This window comes from Suncus etruscus, chromosome 6 (assembly GCF_024139225.1).
Source record: "Suncus etruscus isolate mSunEtr1 chromosome 6, mSunEtr1.pri.cur, whole genome shotgun sequence".
NCBI classification, from domain to species: Eukaryota; Metazoa; Chordata; class Mammalia; order Eulipotyphla; family Soricidae; genus Suncus; species Suncus etruscus.
Genome location: NC_064853.1, coordinates 61434084 through 61452739, shown reverse-complemented (window position 1 = coordinate 61452739; position 18656 = coordinate 61434084). Strand labels below are relative to the sequence as shown.

At 31.8% G+C, this 18656-nt stretch overlaps 1 protein-coding gene across 1 annotated transcript in view; it reads right to left on the bottom strand.

Annotated features, from left to right (window-relative positions):
• The window catches only part of SERPINI2 (serpin family I member 2), a 37543-nt gene extending 19332 nt beyond the window's left edge, over positions 1–18211 (bottom strand). The window contains exons 1-4 of the mRNA XM_049774467.1: positions 17965–18211; positions 9091–9321; positions 6985–7179; positions 6715–6907 (exon numbers count right to left, since the gene is read on the bottom strand). Of these exons, the coding sequence (XP_049630424.1) occupies positions 6715–6907; positions 6985–7179; positions 9091–9321; positions 17965–18211 (866 nt within the window). The remainder of the gene's footprint in view (positions 1–6714; positions 6908–6984; positions 7180–9090; positions 9322–17964) is intronic.
• Positions 18212–18656: the final 445 nt, after the last annotated feature.

Genomic DNA, 18656 nt, shown 5'->3' with positions numbered 1-18656 from the left:
GATACATTCATATATTAATGTCATAAAGAGAAATATATATAACTCCCAATTTCAAGTATTCTACATTTCTGTGGAGAAAACAAACAAGATTAATGCCCTGAATACATAACAGAAGGTACAAAATGGACCTTGCCTAGCAGGGAGAAAGGAAGAGCCTACTGGATCTTGGTATATCAGAAAATCTTGTTAAAATCCCAAATTGGTTTTCAGAATCAATTAAGTTATCCAGTAAAAATGGTGGGGAAAAGAAATTTAGACAAATTACACAGAATAGTTAAAGGCAGTTGATTACCAACACCTCTCAAATAATTTCACTTAAGCATTCCACTATCCTACTTGGGTATTTTCAATAATTCCCCCTAGCATATTTTATTTAGTTTTTTTCTTTTAAACTCTTATCTAAGTTCTACTAAATTTAAACTTTATTTATAATTCTAGATTCTGGTAATTTCTCTCTTCTCCCCACTTTTTTTTATTATGGACTTTTTAGGGCTTAAAGCACACTACTCTTTTAGTACCTTCTGTTCATTACTTTATAACGGGTGGTAATAGAGTGGTAACCACTTAATCACAGGGAGCATATCTATTATTTTGTATATGTTCCAATTTTTTTGTTTCTAGGTAGATCTTAATTTGTGCTATTTAAATGAAATCATTTTTCTATTCGGTACAAATCACACAAAGTAGATGTAAAGCAAATCCTCTCAACACTTTGCTGAACATTTACTTTTTGAATGACTTGTGTTTTTTTTTTAATCTTTAAGATAAGTGATAAAATTGCTCAGACTACAGAACCACACAATTTAGTGTTAAAATAAAAATGCTAAGTGTTTTGTAAGTGCTATAAAGATGAAAATTCCATATATTAACTCATCACTTTTATCAATACACATAATCATAAATATTCCCCAGACATGTCTTATGTAGAGAAGAGTCTCATAAAGCATGTGTGATAAAACAATCATGTGTGAAACTCTTCACCTTGAGGAAGTCTGACTATTTCAACATCATTAGGAAACTATATTTTGATTTAACAGTGGCTCTTGATTATTTTAGCTGTTGTCCAAATTCAAAGAATCCTCCAAAATTATATATCTGGAATATTCCTAAAAAAACATTTTAAAGTGCTTTTAGACTAGTATTTTTAAAATACTAATACTACTAGTAACCATCATCTTACCTTGATTCTAAACTTATATCTCAAAGAGGATAAATAGATCTTAAAAAACAAATATAACTACTGCTCAAACATTGTATTTTATTGCTCTCTGTACACAAGCATTCTTATGACTAATTTCTCCCTCTTTGGCATTTTATTTTGTTTAACAAGAACGTGAATTTAATATATCTGCCTCAGTAAGTTAAATTGTGTCTGCCACATCAAATGTTGGAGTTTTAATCCCTAGCACCTTACAATGTTAGGATACAATGTTATCCTATTTTGAAATAGTAATTGATAATTAATTTGTTACATCATTCTACAGAGCAGGGCACTAGCCCAATATGATCTATTGTTGTAAAAAGGAAGTTACTACAGGAAGAGAGATGGCAAGACGATAATATAAGCAAATATTTAAATGCTATATTTACAATCAAAAGAGCATGAAGAAGTTTTAGTGACTAATAGAAGTTAAGTAGAGGCAATGAAGAATTTCCAGGGTCTAAGAGATGGACCTGCCAACATATTCATTTTGATTTAAAACAAAGGAGTATGAGAATGAGTTTCTAGTTCAAACCACTTAGTAGCAATTTGCTAAGATAAATTTAGAAAACTGAAACAATGAATTCAACTTTGTCAGTTAAGTCAAAATTGTCATTACTAATTTAAAAATATTTATTAAAATATAAAAAAACTGCATTGAATAATAGCTCATAAAATTGCCAGTTCAGCCAAAATATATTTGAGATTGTATGGTTTTTGTATGTATGTTTTACTGAAAACAAAGCTTAAAGGTACATTTTTGTTGTTAAAAGTAGTTCATTTAGGGGAAATATTTTGCATATAATTTAATTCATAATTTTACTGAATTTCAAAAAAATTCACTGTTTATGTCCTGATTTGCTGAAATTACATAAACTTAACATTTCTGCAACTCAATTCTTTTTTTTTTCTTTTTTTTGGGGGGGTCATACCCACTGGCGGCGCTCCGGGGTTACTCCTGGCTCTTTGCTCAGAAATCGCCCCTGGCAGGCTCAGGGACCAGTTGGGATGTCGGGATTAGAACCACCGTCCGTCCTAAATCAGCCTGTGGAAGGCAAACGCCTTACCACTGAGCTATCTCTCCAGCTCTGCAAATCATTTCTTTAAGAAATCAAAAAAACTTTTTTTTTACTTCTGTTGTTGTTAGTTTTGGGGTAACACTCCAGAGTACTCAGGACTTATTCCTGACTAGAGTTCAGGCATCTCTTCTGGAGATTCTCAGGGGATATATGGGATACTGGGCATTGAAGCTGGGTAGGAAACATGCAAGGTATGATACAGTTCTTTCAGTGTACTATGCTCTGGCCCCTTAAAAGAATTTCTTGTAGTGAAGTGAGTATATTAAAACTATAATATAGTAATTATGAAGTTTTGTGGGTTGGAACATTTTATGAAAATTTAGCATTTATTACATTGTATTTTTATGTCTTGTTTCCTATTCCTTTTTTTTTTTTTTTTTTTTTTTTGGTTTTTGGGCCACACCCGGCGATGCTCAGGGGTTATTCCTGGCTATCTGCTCAGAAATAGCTCCTGGCAGGCACGGGGGACCATATGGGACACCGGGATTTGAACCAACCACCTTTGGTCCTGGATCGGCTGCTTGCAAGGCAAACGCCGCTGTGCTATCTCTTCGGGCCCGCTATTCCTTTCTTTTATTATTTCTTTTGAGCCACACTCTGTGATGCTCAAATGTTATTCCTGAATCTATCCTCAGGAATTATTCCTTGGGGTGTTCAGTAGGTCAGATAGGATCCTGGGGATTGAACCCAAGACATCGACGTGAAAGGCAAGTAAATTCCTTATCCACTGTAGAATTACTCTGGTCACCCTTACCCTGGTGTTTTTGTTTTGTTTTGTTTTGTTTTGGGGGGGGGGTCACACTGGTGGAGCTCAGAGACTGATTTTAATTCTACGTTTGGAGATTTCATCCAGAAGTGCTCAGGGGACAAACCTGGGGTTTCTTACAGGTGAAGCTGCATTTTGATTCTTGTTCACATTCTTGTCTATATAAAGGTCTGAGCTCTGGGAAAGGGTTGTTTAGTATTTCGTTCTTTGTTTCCTTAGACCTCAGCACCTTTAATATGTGCATGATCTCTGCTAAATGATTATAACTCCGTTAGATTACAAACCTTATTTTTTGTTTGTTTTATTTTGTGTTTTTGGTCACACCCGGTGGCACTCATGGGTTACTCTTGCCTCTGTGCTCAGAAATTACTCTTGGCAGGCTCAGAGGAGCTTATGAGATGCCGGAGTTAGAACCCAGGTCTGCCAAGTGAAAGGCATGCCCCACCTGCTGTGCTATCACTCCGGCCCCCCAAGACTACATACCTATTTTTAAAGGAATATTTTATAAGTGCTGCCCCTTTATTTAATTCTAAATATTTCCAAAGTCAAATCAATCCTTCCAGTTACTTTTTTGGTTGCTGTGAAGAATTCTAATGAGTCTGTCCTAATTTACTTAGGTGCAGAATAATGAAAGAGCACGCCAGTCATTTTCATAGAGACTTCTAGGGAAATATAAATGAGGTTTTTGACAATGCCAAGAACTTTCTTACTAATTAATTATTTAACCACCTTAATACATTATATTTTTATATATTCACTTTTACTACAAAAATTATTTTAAGGGCCCCAGTAATAGTACAGTGGATATTGTACTTGCCTTACACACTGCAACCCAGATTTAAACTGAAGCCCACCAGGATTGATCCCAGAGAGAAGAGTCAGGAGGAAGTCCTAATCACTGCCAGGTGTAGTTGTGGTCCAAAAAACAAAAATAAATGATCAAATAAATATATAAACGGTCTGCATTCCAGGAACACCCATCCAATAATATAGTTTTAAATTACTTTCCACTTTGACAGCAAATTTGATTAACACCTAATTCTCAGTGAATTTTAATTGAAAATTAAAGTTGAATCCATTTGTCAAGGCAACATTGAGAAATCACCAACATATATGAGACTTAAATAACAGCTATGTATTGCCTCATGTATTTGCAGGGTAGAAGTCCAAAATTAAGTGTTGGTAAGATTAATTCCTTTTAAGAGCTATGTAAAAAGATTTGTTCTAGCTAGAAAGATTTTGAAACATCTGCTCTCCCTATTTTTCTTTACATTTGGATATATATATATCCAATTGTAAATATTCTTTACAATTGGATATATATATATCCAATTGTTTAAGGACTTCAGTCACATTATATTTGGACCTAACCTAATGACTTGGTCCATTGGAGATGCTTTACCAAAATATGTTTATAATTCAAGTACTTCAATATATGGATAGGGAATTTATAATTCAACTTAAAGCAGCTATATTTGGAGAAACTTGATGTAAAGTTTGAGCCCAGAGTAAATTTATATGAGAATCCTACTGGAAGTTTGAAGAAGCTGATGAAATCAAACTACTTGAAATATAAATTATTACAATTGACCAAACAGATTTTCTAACTATGAAACACAGGAATTTCAAAAATACCAAAAAAAGATTATTTTACCAATATCCTGTATTTTTTGTTGTCATTTGAGTGATGAACTATAATTATTATCTAGATAGTTCTATAGATTGATTAATGTGAAGACACCTTGATTACAGTGAATAGGTAAAATCATAACTGAATATAATTAAGTGGTTCTCCTAAGAACCTACTTCTAGAACACAGTAGCTAGCTTTCAAACTCAGATTAATTTTGGCCTGAAGATTTCTCAATGTAATGAGAGAAATGCAGTGAATAGAAAGAGAGAGAAAGACGGAAAAGTAAAATAACAATTAATTCCTTTATAAAAGTTATTTTTACTAACAGGTAAATCACCTATTCCAGGGCAATTAAATCAGCAATGTACAAATAAGTAGCATATACATGGAACTAAAACAATAAATAAATTTATTAAAGACTTAATAATATTCAGGAAGATAAAATAGGTAGTAGAAAATGAGAAGAGAGGATTTGGTAAAAGGTTCAGATTATAGAGACATAAATAATAATTAATACATTTAAAGGAAACAAATAAAATTCTGAAGATAAATTTTGATACACATTATTTGGGAGAAAAACTAAAAACCTCAGTAAATAAAAATATTTTTCAGAGGGAGAAATATATAAAAATGAGTATTGCTAGGTAGGTTTATCCAATAATATTTCTGTGGAGAATTCAGATTTAGAATGAGAACATCATGGCGCAATATTTTCTCACTCCTAACATCTAGGAAGGAAGGAACAAGAAATAAGATTTGCAAAGATTTATATAATTTTGACATAAAGAATTAAAGAGTTTTCTTAGTCGTACGTTTTTTTAAGGAATAAGGAACATATTTTAAGGAACATATTTTCATTGTTAAAAACGTCAAATTATTTTGTGTATGAATAGATGTAAAGTTTTGGTGCAGTATAATAAAGAATGTTTGCTGAAGAGTAACAAGATCTATGCATTAGCTTTAATGAGGCCAGAATTGACTGCTTTCTGGAATTTTAATCCAACAAAATCAGTAGCTGAAGATAAGTGACTTTCAAAGGGTTTTCAGGATTGTGGAAAGAGAGAGATATAAATAGTTCAATAGATAGATAGATAGATAGATAGATAGATAGATAGATAGATAGATAGATAGATAGATAGATAGATAGATAGACAGACAGATAGATATTTAAGACATTTCTATTGCAAAGATGACAGAAACATTGAAAATGAAAGATATGGTGAGGATATGATTGAAATGAGTAACTAAACTCCAATGAATGAAGTTGTATTTAAAAATTATAAGAACGGAGTATATTCTGTCTCTTCATAAAGCTTAGTTAGTGTGTGAATGGACTTATGTTGTCACAACTTCTCCTGTTTTTTAATGTTGAAAGATCAGTGTTTGGACCAAAAATATTGCATAAAAGTGTAGGTAATTTGCCATGCACACAATTGATTTTTGTTCAATTTCTGGCACACCAATGAGTGCAGAGCCAGGAGTAATCCTTGAACACAACAAGATCAAGAGTAAGCTCAGAACAATGCCAAGTGTGGCCACAAACAAAGAAATAAAACTTTAAAATGAAAGATATTAGCATTAGCATTCATATTTATTGCTTCCTAAAATATGCCTTTCTGAATTCCATTTTGTACTAACACATAAAATTGATCAGAGGATTTTATTTATAATCCAATATCTGTTAAATCACTTTTAACAAGATACTATGTCCAAGTTGATTTAATATACCTTTTATATCTTTCCATAGAATATACTGGTAAAGAAAAATTACAGAACGCTAACTCTATTTAATAAAAAAAAAGATTTTCTTTTAATTTTAACATTGTAATGTTAAAACTTACATTTTAATGCATTTTGAGAACACAATGTTAGCAGAGTCTAACCTGCCTTTATACCCATAAAGTGAATGTTATCTTATTCACTTTTATTTTCATTTTACCAATAGCTTTTTCATGCTTCTGTTATCATTCACTTGGTAATTCAAATTCCATTTTAACTAAAAGCATAAAAATCAAACAATAAAATAAAATTCCAACCTAGGGAGACTTATTTCTACTTCTTCTTCTTCCATCTCAGAGAACCATTTCCAGATTTGAGGAGCAGTAATTAATTTTTCCATTTCTTCTATGGCCACATCTTCAGCAGGAAGTATTATGATTAAACTAAACTCATTACCTTTATATGGCAATTCTAAAACCTGGTAGCTCATGGATGATTCAGAAAAGTAACCTGAAACAGAAATAATTAAAATGTGAAATATTGTTAGCACTTTCCAAAACTATGCTTTGGGTTGTTTCTCATAATACCGTATTTTGTTTTCAGAAGAGCCTTCATCATTGGAATGTTTATAGTTGTACCATCTTTCTTGGTAAAATCCATTAGTTGCGTACTCTCTTTTTTGAATTTCTGCTCCCAATCCCCCTTGAAATAAATAGCATTCACCAGGACAAGCCGAGTAAGAGGACCAAATTCTTCTCCTGTAAACATATCTTTAATTTTTCCTGTTAAGAATATGCAAAAAAGGCACGAAAAATAAGTCATTATGATTTAGTGTAACAGCTATAAATGGAATTACAGAGAAAATTATAGATTAGTTTAAAGTAGTTTTTATTATAAAAATGATAACAAGATAATTTTGAGAATAAGCAGAAATATAATTAAGTATTTTCCTAAGATATAGTTCAAATAGGATTTCCTAGGAAAGAGATGATATGGCATTGTTTGAAGAAAATGTCGACAAAATAATTAAATCTACTTAAATATTGATATAAATTGTTTTGCAGACAGAAAATAATTTAATATGCCTTATACATATAATTTGAAATTTAAAATTTTCTTTTAGGATTTCCATAAGCAATAATTTATTGCTACACTCAAGTTGCTATTCAATGGCTAATTATACTACTGACAATTGGCAAAAAAAAACAACAAAGAAAGGACTTTCCTATTGCAGGAAAATTCCTCTTCCAATAAATTTTTTAGGGTTATGGCACATAAGCAAGAGTGTGTGACCATGTCTTATAACTCTGTTATCTAGAATTATTCTCATTTCAAATAATATTGACATGTATCTTTCTTTAACTACTATTTATGTCATCCATCTCATATTTAAACTGTTTTTTATAAAACTATTTATAACAGTGAATAAGCACAGAAATAAAATACTGTTAACTAGAAAATTAAAAAAAAAGTTTATTATTAAACCCTTCAATGATACTAAAATGTTTTTAGGTTGTTTGTTTTATTTTGGGATCAGACCTGATGACGCTTAGGGTTACTCCTGGCTATGTGCTCAGAAATTGCTCCTGGCTTGGGGGATGATATGGGACTCCAGGGATCGAACTGAAGTCTGTCCTGGGTGAGCCGCATGCAAGAAAAAATGCCCTACCACTGTGCTATCGCTCTGGCCCCATATCCTAAAATGTTTTTTGGTATCATCATTTATTTGTTTGTTTGTTTGTTTTGTTTTGGGGGATTCACACCTACTTTTTGTTTGGGGCTTAGTTCTTTAGGCTAAGGATCATAGCTGTGCTCAAAGACCATATGCACTTCAAGATCAAACATAGGTCAACTCTGGATAAGGCACTTTTTCTTCCACTGTACTATTTCTCTGATACACATTTATTATTAAATATCAGTAGATCCAGCTAAGAGTCATTATTTACAGTATATATTACCATTAACATATCTAAATATTATTTAAGTCATTATTTACAGTATATATTACCATTAACATATCTAAATTTTACTTCTCAAAGATATTATCTTTATGATCATGCATAAAATAAACTCTATGCTTTAGCAAAAATTATAATTAAATTTTTTTCTTTAAGAAATGGTAAAGTTGGGGGCTGGAGAGATAGCCTGGATGTAAGGCATTTGCCTTGCATGCAGAAGGACTGTGGTTCGAATTCCAGCATCAGATATGGTCCCCCAAGGCTGCCAGGAGTGATTTCTGAGCATAGAGCCAGGAATAACCCCTGAGCACTGCCAGATGTGACCCCAAAACAAAAAACAAACAAACAAAAAAAGAAATGGTAAAGTGGATAAGGTACTTGCTTACACATGTCCAAGATTCCCAGTCCACCAGGAGTGATCCTTGAGCACAGAGCCAGGAGTAAGTCCTGAGCACTGCCTGTTGTCTCAAAACCAAAAGGAAAAAAAAGAAAAAATATCTAGAAAGAATTGTCCTTGTAAAAGGAAAAAAAAACAATATTGTGTATAAATCTGAAAATAGCTTACAATTTACATTGGTGTTACAATTTAGTTTTAATCTAAATAATGGAGACAATAGAAGATATTATATGCCTGAACCAATTTGAATAAGAAAGTATTCAGTCATTATTTACACTAGTATATTAAAAACATAAATAAATGGAAAATAATTATTTTATGAAAATAGGAAACTTTACCATCTGTTGTTTTTTCTACCCAGTTACTTATTGTCTCTGCACAGGCCTTTGTATCCTGAAAATCCACCAGCTTTATGGCACTCTGAAAAAACTCTTTGTTGCCATGGAGATACTGTTCTTTCACAGTGAATCCTTCTTGAATGTAGAGGGCATTGGCAAGATTAAATGTAAATTCTTGCTTTTTCTCAGAGATGGCAGAGAAAAATGACTTCAGCACAGAAAATTCTTCTCCTAAAAATAATTATAATGTACACTGACATACTGAGAAACATAAAAACAACACACTTTCAGTTTTGCTTTTAAGCTCTCTGATTCATATTATCATTTTGAATTCCCCCAGAAATAGCTAACAATCATATATCAGTTAGTATAAATATTTTAAATATGTATGTTCCATAAAATAATCGTTGTGTGAGAAAATTACCTTTTGTATAGAAAAAAAGAATGTATGTGTAAATGTGAAATTTGCCAAAGAAGAGAATATGCTTTAAACAGGCTAAAAGAAACCTCCTCCTCATAGTCTTTAAGGATATTTGGCTTTTTGTACTTAAATTTAGCTCATGCTTAGTTGTTGGAATTTACGTTTAGAATTTCATCTTTTGCCTAACGTGATATTTATTAAAGGACAATGTTAATGAGTCTTGATGAAGGTATGACAGTGATGAACAACCCTTTTCAATATTGGGTTTTTCTTGCTTACAGAATCTCTGATCAACAACTGCACCTGTCTAAGTTTTGAAATTTATAAGGAGACTCCTTTAATCATCTCTGGAGATGTGAAAGAATGAAAGTCATCAATTTCTTTGAATCACAAACCTGAATATCTTTTTGATCTTATTCTTTACTATAAAATTATTTAACAACTCTTACTATACTCACTAACCAAATGAATCTCTCGGCACCAGCTAAAGATCAATGCTGTCTATTATTTACTTAATTTTGATCATTCTGCATGCAGTTTTGTCAGAAATGGATGTGTTCTTTGAGATAATTTAGCTCTGAATTTTATTCAGTACACTGTTCACTACCAACATTTTCTCACTGATTTTTGACTTAATGATGAAATCAATCATTATGTCTGGAAGCTATATTTTAAATCAAAGCTTTTCAAATGCTTTGTTCTACCTTTAGTTTAAAAGTTACAGTGTATTATCTAAATTTAACTTGTTTATATGGATTCATTTATATTAAATAGAATATAATCATTCATTATTATGATGTTTTATTGAATTAAGAGATTTATAAAAGTACTACTTAAAAGCCCCAACTTCATAATATTATGAACAAAAAGATGAATGCATGTATTTGTGTGTATGTATGTGTGAACATGTATCAAAGATATTGTCATTTTGATGTTTCATTGGTATTATGCTCATTGGCAATTTTTTGTTGTTGTTTATTTGGCTTTTGGGCCACACCTGGCAGTGTGCTCAGGAGTTTTGCCTGGCTCTGTGCTCAGAAATCTCTTCTGGCAGGATTGGGAGATTATAAGGGATTCTGGGGATCAAACACAGGTTAACCATGTTCAAATAAAATACCCTGCCCTTTGTTTTATAACTCCAGGCCTCACTGGCTATTTTTGATGCTTTAATAGAGGATTTTAATCTGTTGGTTTTAATCTATATTTCCCTCCTGTTTGGGCATTCTTAGGTAAATTATATACAACTTACATAACCCTAGAGAAATCTATGAAAGTAACATTGAATTTTATTTTAAATTCCATGGTTCTCCATATATGAAACTTAGTTAGGTTTAGTCAGTTTTGCTTTTGTAATCAGCCTAATGTTTTCAATAACTTGGAAGGAAGCTTACAATATTCATCAATGAAGAAAAAAACTTTACTAAAAAGAGAATGTAATAAATTAATGAGGTAAATTACTAGAATAATTTGGCATAAATTTTTAAAAGTTAAAAATAAATTTGGGGCCGGAGAGATAGCAGAGAGGTAAGGTGTTTGCCTTACATGCAGGAGAATGGTGGTTCAAATCCCGGCATCCCATATGGTCATCGAGTCTGCCAGGAGCAATTTCTGAGCATAGAGCCAGGAGTAGCCACTGAGTGCTGCCAGGTGTGACCCCCCCTCAAAAAAAACCCAAAAAAGTAAACAAAATAAATAAAAATAAAAATCAATAAGCATGGCATATCACCTCAACATAAAATGATAAAACGCATCTAATTATTCCAATGTATACATAAAAAGTTTGATAAAAGTGACTGACTAGCCACCAAAAGATAAGAAACAAGTGTTGGAGATGTAGAGAAAGGGAGCCTTATAAACTGATGGTGGCATGTGAATGAAGGTGACAATTATGAAAGCAACGTGAAGTATTTTATAAAAATAAAAATAGCAATTCAATATTAGCCAGTTATCCCATGTCTGGCCACTTATCACAAATTACATAAAGTCTAATTTGAAGGCATGTGTATGTATAATCCCATACATATCTATACATAATATATATATAGTGACATGATAAAACTCAAGAACTAAAACAGTGTGAGTGCTCATTAATGAATGAACAGATAAAAAAAATGATATAGTTACACATGTTCTTTTATTAAGCTATAAAGAGAGAAGAAATGCTGACATTGGCAATAACATTGAATAAATCTGATAGTATTATACTAAGTGAAATTAGCAAGATAGAGAAAAATAAAATTGCATGATTTTAATATTTGGATTAAATAATCAACTGAAGGGAAGGTGAAGTCGGGGAAAGTACATAACAGGAGATAAGGGCAAAACAGGAAAAAAACTCATATTAAATTTCAACGATACATACACAATAACAAGTATATCATAATACAAATACACTCAATTCAAAATATTGTATCTTTTAAAAAAGGAATATTAAGGTCAGAATTAAAGTGGTTTTTGTGTAATATTAACATACTATATTTTTAATATCCTATAAAGGAGTAGAGATACCTTTTGTGCTGTGTGGTTTTTTTGGGCTCCTAGGGTATATCCCAAGAGTCATATTGCTGGGTCATATGGGAGCTCAATTTCTAATTTTTTGAGAAATGTCAGTATTGTTTTCCAAAAAGATTTATCCCGGGGACATTCCCACAAGCAGTGATGAGAGTCCTCTTCTAATCACATCTGCTCCAGCACTGATTGTCCTTGTCTTGTTTCATGTGTGACAGTCATCATTATGTCATAACATATCATTGTTATTTTGATTTTCATTTACCTGGTGACTAATATTTGAAGCATTTTTCATATGCCACAAAAAGCTGGAGTGCAATTTGTGCAATGAAGGGACCACTTTGACAATGATTATTGAAAATAATTGCTATGAACAGAAAATGGACACTGAAAATAGGTAAAACAATATGCAAGTTACTACTTCAACATTAATATTGCATCCACAGCATCTAAAGAAAAAAATAGAAGAGTGTGAGAGAGACTAAAAATGTCCACCATAGAGGCAGGAAGGTGTAAGAGCCGCAAAAGGGGCACAAAGAAAATTTAGGATATTGATGGTGGGAAATGCACACTGGTGAAGGAATGGGTGTTGGACATTGTGTGTAACTAAAACTCAGTCCTGAACAACTTTATAGCTGTGTAACTCATGGTGATTCAGTTTTTAAAATTATTTAAAAAATAAATTATGTCTAAATGAAATAAGAACTCCTAATTTGGTTTTGTTTTGTTTTGGTCCACGCCCAGTGATGCTCAGAGTTTATTCCTGGCTATGCACTCAGAAATCGCTCTTGGTTGGGGGAACATATGGGATACTGGGGAATCGAACCAGAATCCATCCTAGGTTAGCGCACACAAGGCCCTATCACTTATGCCACCACTCTGGACCTAAGAACTCCTTTTATTTTATTTTTTTTTTATTGCAAAGGTTCTTGAACTTCACCTTGAACTTTTGTCAAAGTGACTTGACTTATACTTTAATCAATCAGACATTGACTGCTAACCCCAGAACCTTGAGTCCCATCTGTGGAACCAGCACAGTGTTCTGCACCAGCACCAGAAATCAGATTTCTACCAGGGAAGGCCCTAATGATGCCATGAAACCTACTGGCTCCAGGGTGGGTTCATATGACACCCTAACGACTTGGAACCAGGAACAACTTACTTTCATGGCAGATTTCCCTGCTTACCACCTAACGGTGAGGTTAAACCAGTATATGTTTTGTGACACCCTGACTTCGTTTGACATAGGATCTGTGCAAACCAAGATCTCTAATTACTTAAGTCTGACTCCGACGACCATAATTGAGGATAACTTTTTCTGGAACCATGAAGAAAGACTTTGGGTTTTGATAACTTTGTATTCCTAGAACCTATAGTTGGTCTTATGGCAGGAAGCTTCATGTAGACCAAAGGTTTTTCCTTTCTATTTTTCCAACTTTTGCTGTGCCTATGCAAAAACCTGCCACCCCCTTTTTTATCTTTTAGATAGGGATGCCTGCCTTTTAAATAGAATCCTCGGAAATAAATTACTTTGTCTTACCTCATATTTCTGCATTTTCTATAAAATTAAAAAGTGGGAAATAAAAAGAGAAAGGATTGGATGGCCAGAGGCCAAGTTGTCTCAGGTGCATTCTTTGGTGGAGATAGAAAAGAATAGAAGTAAATATCCAAGCTAAAGTCACCAACAATAGAATAAAAAGACCCAACATATAACAATCTAAACTAAATATGGGCCTGTTATACTGGCAGACCAGGGAGTAAAGGGTGGTGGTATAGGATGTACTCTGAAAATATATGTGGAAGGAAGTAGACACTGGGTGGGATTGGCCCTGGCTCATTGTATGTCTAAAATCCAATTATGAAAGACTTTGTAAATCAGAATAGTTTTGATGAAATTAAAGTTAAATTTAATTTAATAAAAAAAATAAAATGTTAAGATTTGAAGCCAAGTTTTTAAGACTACAATTTTTGAATATTTTAAAGGAAGCATGGGAAAATAAAAGAAAGAAGAAAATAGCTCCTAATATTTATCTTAACAAATAGATTTATGTCATTTGCATAAAGTTTATGTTATAAAATATATCAATTTGATAAATTTGCGATTTTGAATTTTCCCTAAAGCCTGAAACTAATGCTACAAAGATGCTTATCTATTTCCTGGCCATACCATTCTATCAATTTTTTACAATGATTTTAATTTTAAACCCTTATAACACAATCAGATACTGTATATTAAACAGTATTTACCACAAATCTCAAATATTTGATAAATAATTGTCACAAAGTAGTATAGATTTTGAGACATATATGTAGATATAAACCTTAAATATTTGATTTAATTTATATATAAAACTTAGCTTTTATCAGAAAAAAACTACTACTAAAATGATAAATAGAAACATCTTAAAGATAAACATCAAAATGTGACTCTTGTTTGAGGTTGGTAGCAAATTTCTAGCAAATATTTTAAAATATGATATACTCTTACTTCTAATATTAAGAGCTTAAATATTGTTTAAAATACTTTTAGGGGCCTGAGCGGTGGCACAGCGGTAGGGCATTTGCCTTGCACGTGCCAACCTAGGAGGGACTGCAATTCGATCCGCCAGTGACCCATTTGGTCCCCAAGCCAGGAGCGATTTCTGAGCGCATAGCCAGGAGTAAGCCCTGAGTGTCACACGGTGCGGCCCAAAAACCAAAAAAAAAAAAAAAATACTTTTAATAATTGTGAGTTTGACATAAAAGATTCAAAGCTATTTCTATAAGAGTATATTTTATTTTTCCAAATGTTTCAGATAAGTTATCTTTCCAACTTCAGTTTTTTTTTAAAGGGCAGGATACACCCAGCAGTACTAAAGACCTTACTCCTGTCTCTATCCCAGATATCACTCTTGACAAGGCTAGGAGACAAATCATGATACCAGGGTAAAAAATTAGATGAACTAAATTTCTGGAATAATTTGAAACCAATTTTCAGATTTTAAAGATAGTTCAACATCACAAATAAATTTACATGACATACCACTGTGCCCATCCTTTGCAAAACAAGTACCTTTATACCTATTTTATCTCTCTACAGTAATCTGAAATCTAGGGTTTTATGATAGCAGAGATACGAAGTCAATTTATTATTTGTTCTCCAATATATTAACCAAAATTGTCTTGTAATAAAAATAAAAAAAAACATTCATCTTGGTGTTTGGAAATTAACTATGATTATTTTATGCAAACCAAAATATAATATGGTTAGATTCTACAAATCTATTGAATTGTTGAGATCAATTTTTAGCAGATATTTTGACAATAAGAGGAAAAAAATACTAATTCTTTTGTAGGAGGATTTCAGGAATCACACAGCGGTCTCTAGATTATGTTAGTAGCAAGAAAAACAAATTAAAGAAAAATTCAATATATAATGCTTTTAGATAATCAGTAGGAAAATGAAGAAAATGAAGGAAGAGCCAAATTGAAATTAATCATTGAGATATTTAGTAAAAAATTTAAGGAAATGGAATATATTTCAGTAATCAATGTAAACAATAGTTTATGAAAGTGTATATTAAAGAAAATATCAGTGTGAAAAAACATATGATCAATAAAATATAAAACTTCAACTACATATGGGATTATGAGTACTGAAATTTCCTTAGTTTAAGGGATATTATTTAGGTTTGCCATCCATCACCACTTCATCTCTCATACTCTATATAGAGTTTGATTTGTTTTTCTTTCTCCAGACACCAGCACTAATCTTCATCTTCTTGAATGAAGCCTGTTTTCCTCCTTAATTTTCTATTTTCTTTTAAAACATTGTTAGTTTTGTTTATTATTGGGTGGGGTTATAGAGGTCACACCTAAATGTGCTCAAGGCTTATTAACACAGAATTTCTTCCTCACAGGTCAGGGAAATTATATGTGCTGCTGTGGATGGAATCTGTGTATACTGCATAAAAGGCAAATATCTAAGACACAATTCTATTTCTAAAGTTTTTCATTCTTCCTACTCTCTCTGTTTATTTAACTGTCTTATTTTCCCCTTTCATTTTTATTGGTCTAATTATTTATTATCCTTACTGAATAATTTTTGGAATGTATTCTGAATCTCACATTTCTTTTCCTCAGTATGCTAATTTATTTTAAAATTTCTATGTACCTCAAGTAATAATTATGAAATATATCACATATACATACTTGTGTGATTTTACATATATATTTATTTTGTTCGATATTTCAGTTAGTAGTTTCACTCAATTTAAGATTAAGATGTTACTGTTTATAAAGTATATCTGACTGATTTCAGCTTCAGACTATAATTTCACAAATTTTTAACAAAGAAAACTTTACATGCTTTCATAAAATTTCTATTTTTATCAAAAAGTACCATGTGAGTTAAATGTTTTCAGGACTGTGTAAAGAGATTTTCTGAATATAATACAAAGAATCGAGACAAAATCGGAAACACTGTATTCAGTTTATATTATTCACACAACAAACTAGTAATTAACTTCACTATTATCAACTTATTTTTATATAAAAATGACTATATTTAAAGATGAAAACTATACAATTTAATATATTTTATCAGGAAAAGAATTCCCAATACTGTATTAAGGCAAACATACTGAAATTAGAGTGATTATATTCTTAAAAAAATTTTTCCCTGGCACTTCTTCTGTTTAATATACAGTATCTGATTGTGATATAAGGGTTTAAAATTAAAATCATTGTAAAAAATTGATAGAATGGTATGGCCAGGAAATAGATAAGCATCTTTGTAGCATTAAAGTTTCAGGCTTTAGGGAAAATTCAAAATTGCAACCACTGATACATAAGAGATTTCCAATGAATTACATATATATGTTATTGTAAAAAAATTTCCTTTAAAACCATACATTAGTGATGGAGTGATAGCAAAGAGGTAGGGCATTTGCTGTGCATGCTGCGACCAGTTCGGACCCAATTTCAATCCCCAGCATCCCATATGGTCCCCCAAGCCTTCCAGGAGAGATTTCTGAGCACAGAGCCAGAAGTAAACCCTGAGAGCTGCTGGATATCATTAAAAAATAAAAATATAAAATATAGCCATACATAAATGCATTTATTTTTCATTTATGTGAAAATTTTAATTAGAAAACCAATTTTAAAAGGCTAATAAAATAATAAATGCCTGAAAAAATTACAAAAGTAAGTTCAGAAAACAAATAGAATTAAAGTATTGGAAGCATTCTATTATATAAATAAAATAGCAATTAAAATTATATTCTAAAATGTTGTTTGTGTAAAGGATCATAACATAGTTATACTAAAAGAATGCATATGGAATACACAAATATACATCAGATTGATAGTATTGTTATGCACATATAAAGGCTATGCTCAATATTAAAACTCATAAAAAGGAAAACATACTTATTTATTCAAAATTATATATAATGGAAATACTGACTTAATAAATTAAATAGCATTACAATAAATTAAATTATAAGTGAATATTATTATTTACGTTTTTTATTTTTTGGTTTTTGGGTCACTCCGGTGCTCAGGGGTTTCTCCTGGCCCTATGCTCAGAAATTACTCCTGGTAGGCTCGGGGACCATATGGGATGCCAGGATTCAAACCACTGTCCTTCTGCATGCAAGTCAAATGTCGTACCTCCATGCTATCTCTCTGGCCCCTCATAGACAATAATTTTATTATAATTATACTTTCCATAATAGCTTTTCATTTGTTTATTATTATTAATATATTGTGTTTTACGTTACACCAGTGGGGCATTTGGCTTACTTCAGACTATGCCTCATAGAACACATATGCTTTACCTGCTGTATATCTCTCTGGCACATAGATTTTATTAAAGTTCTAGAAAATCAAATTTGTATCTAATATCTTAAAAATAAATTTTCCAAGATTTTATCAGTATAAACAATTACATATAAGAATCTTACCTTTTGAGGTTTCCTGAAACTTTAAAGTTTGTCTTATCTGCTGTTGTGCTTTTCCTTTTGCTCCCAGTTGTATCATTCCAAGAGCCAAAATTGTTCCAAGAGGGGAAAATACAATATTGTCTTTATGAGATAAACTGATGGCTTGATAAAGATTCACTGCAAATTCAGCATTTATTTCATCCAATGGTCTTAAGGCTTTACTTCCAGAAAAAGCCAAGAAAACACTCCAAAAGAAGATTTTATTCATATTGGCCACTGTACATTGTTAATTCAAAATTAGTTTTTAAAAATAATTATAATTTACCACATAATCTCAATATAAAACTTTCTACTTCACAGAACTTGGTCTATGAGAACAAATTATCACAGGTTCTAAAACCGTTTCTGACTAACAATTATAGATTAATAGAAATATGCCATAATAATGGTAATTCTCATATTTCTTCAAGACAAGTCCAACTGTCAGGAGTGATAGCTGATCAGTGTCAATGTAGTCTAAAATCCTAGCAAAGAGAAAACTCTTCTCATACTTACTCTAAAATTTACAGCCATGGAATTTTTCTATCACTGTACAATTGTTATTCAATTGTTACTCTACCTAGTGTTAATTTGTTTGCTCAAACAATCCAATTATAAGACAGAAGGGAATGGAAAATTTTCTCCCTGCACCTCCTGATAAATTTCTTAATTTT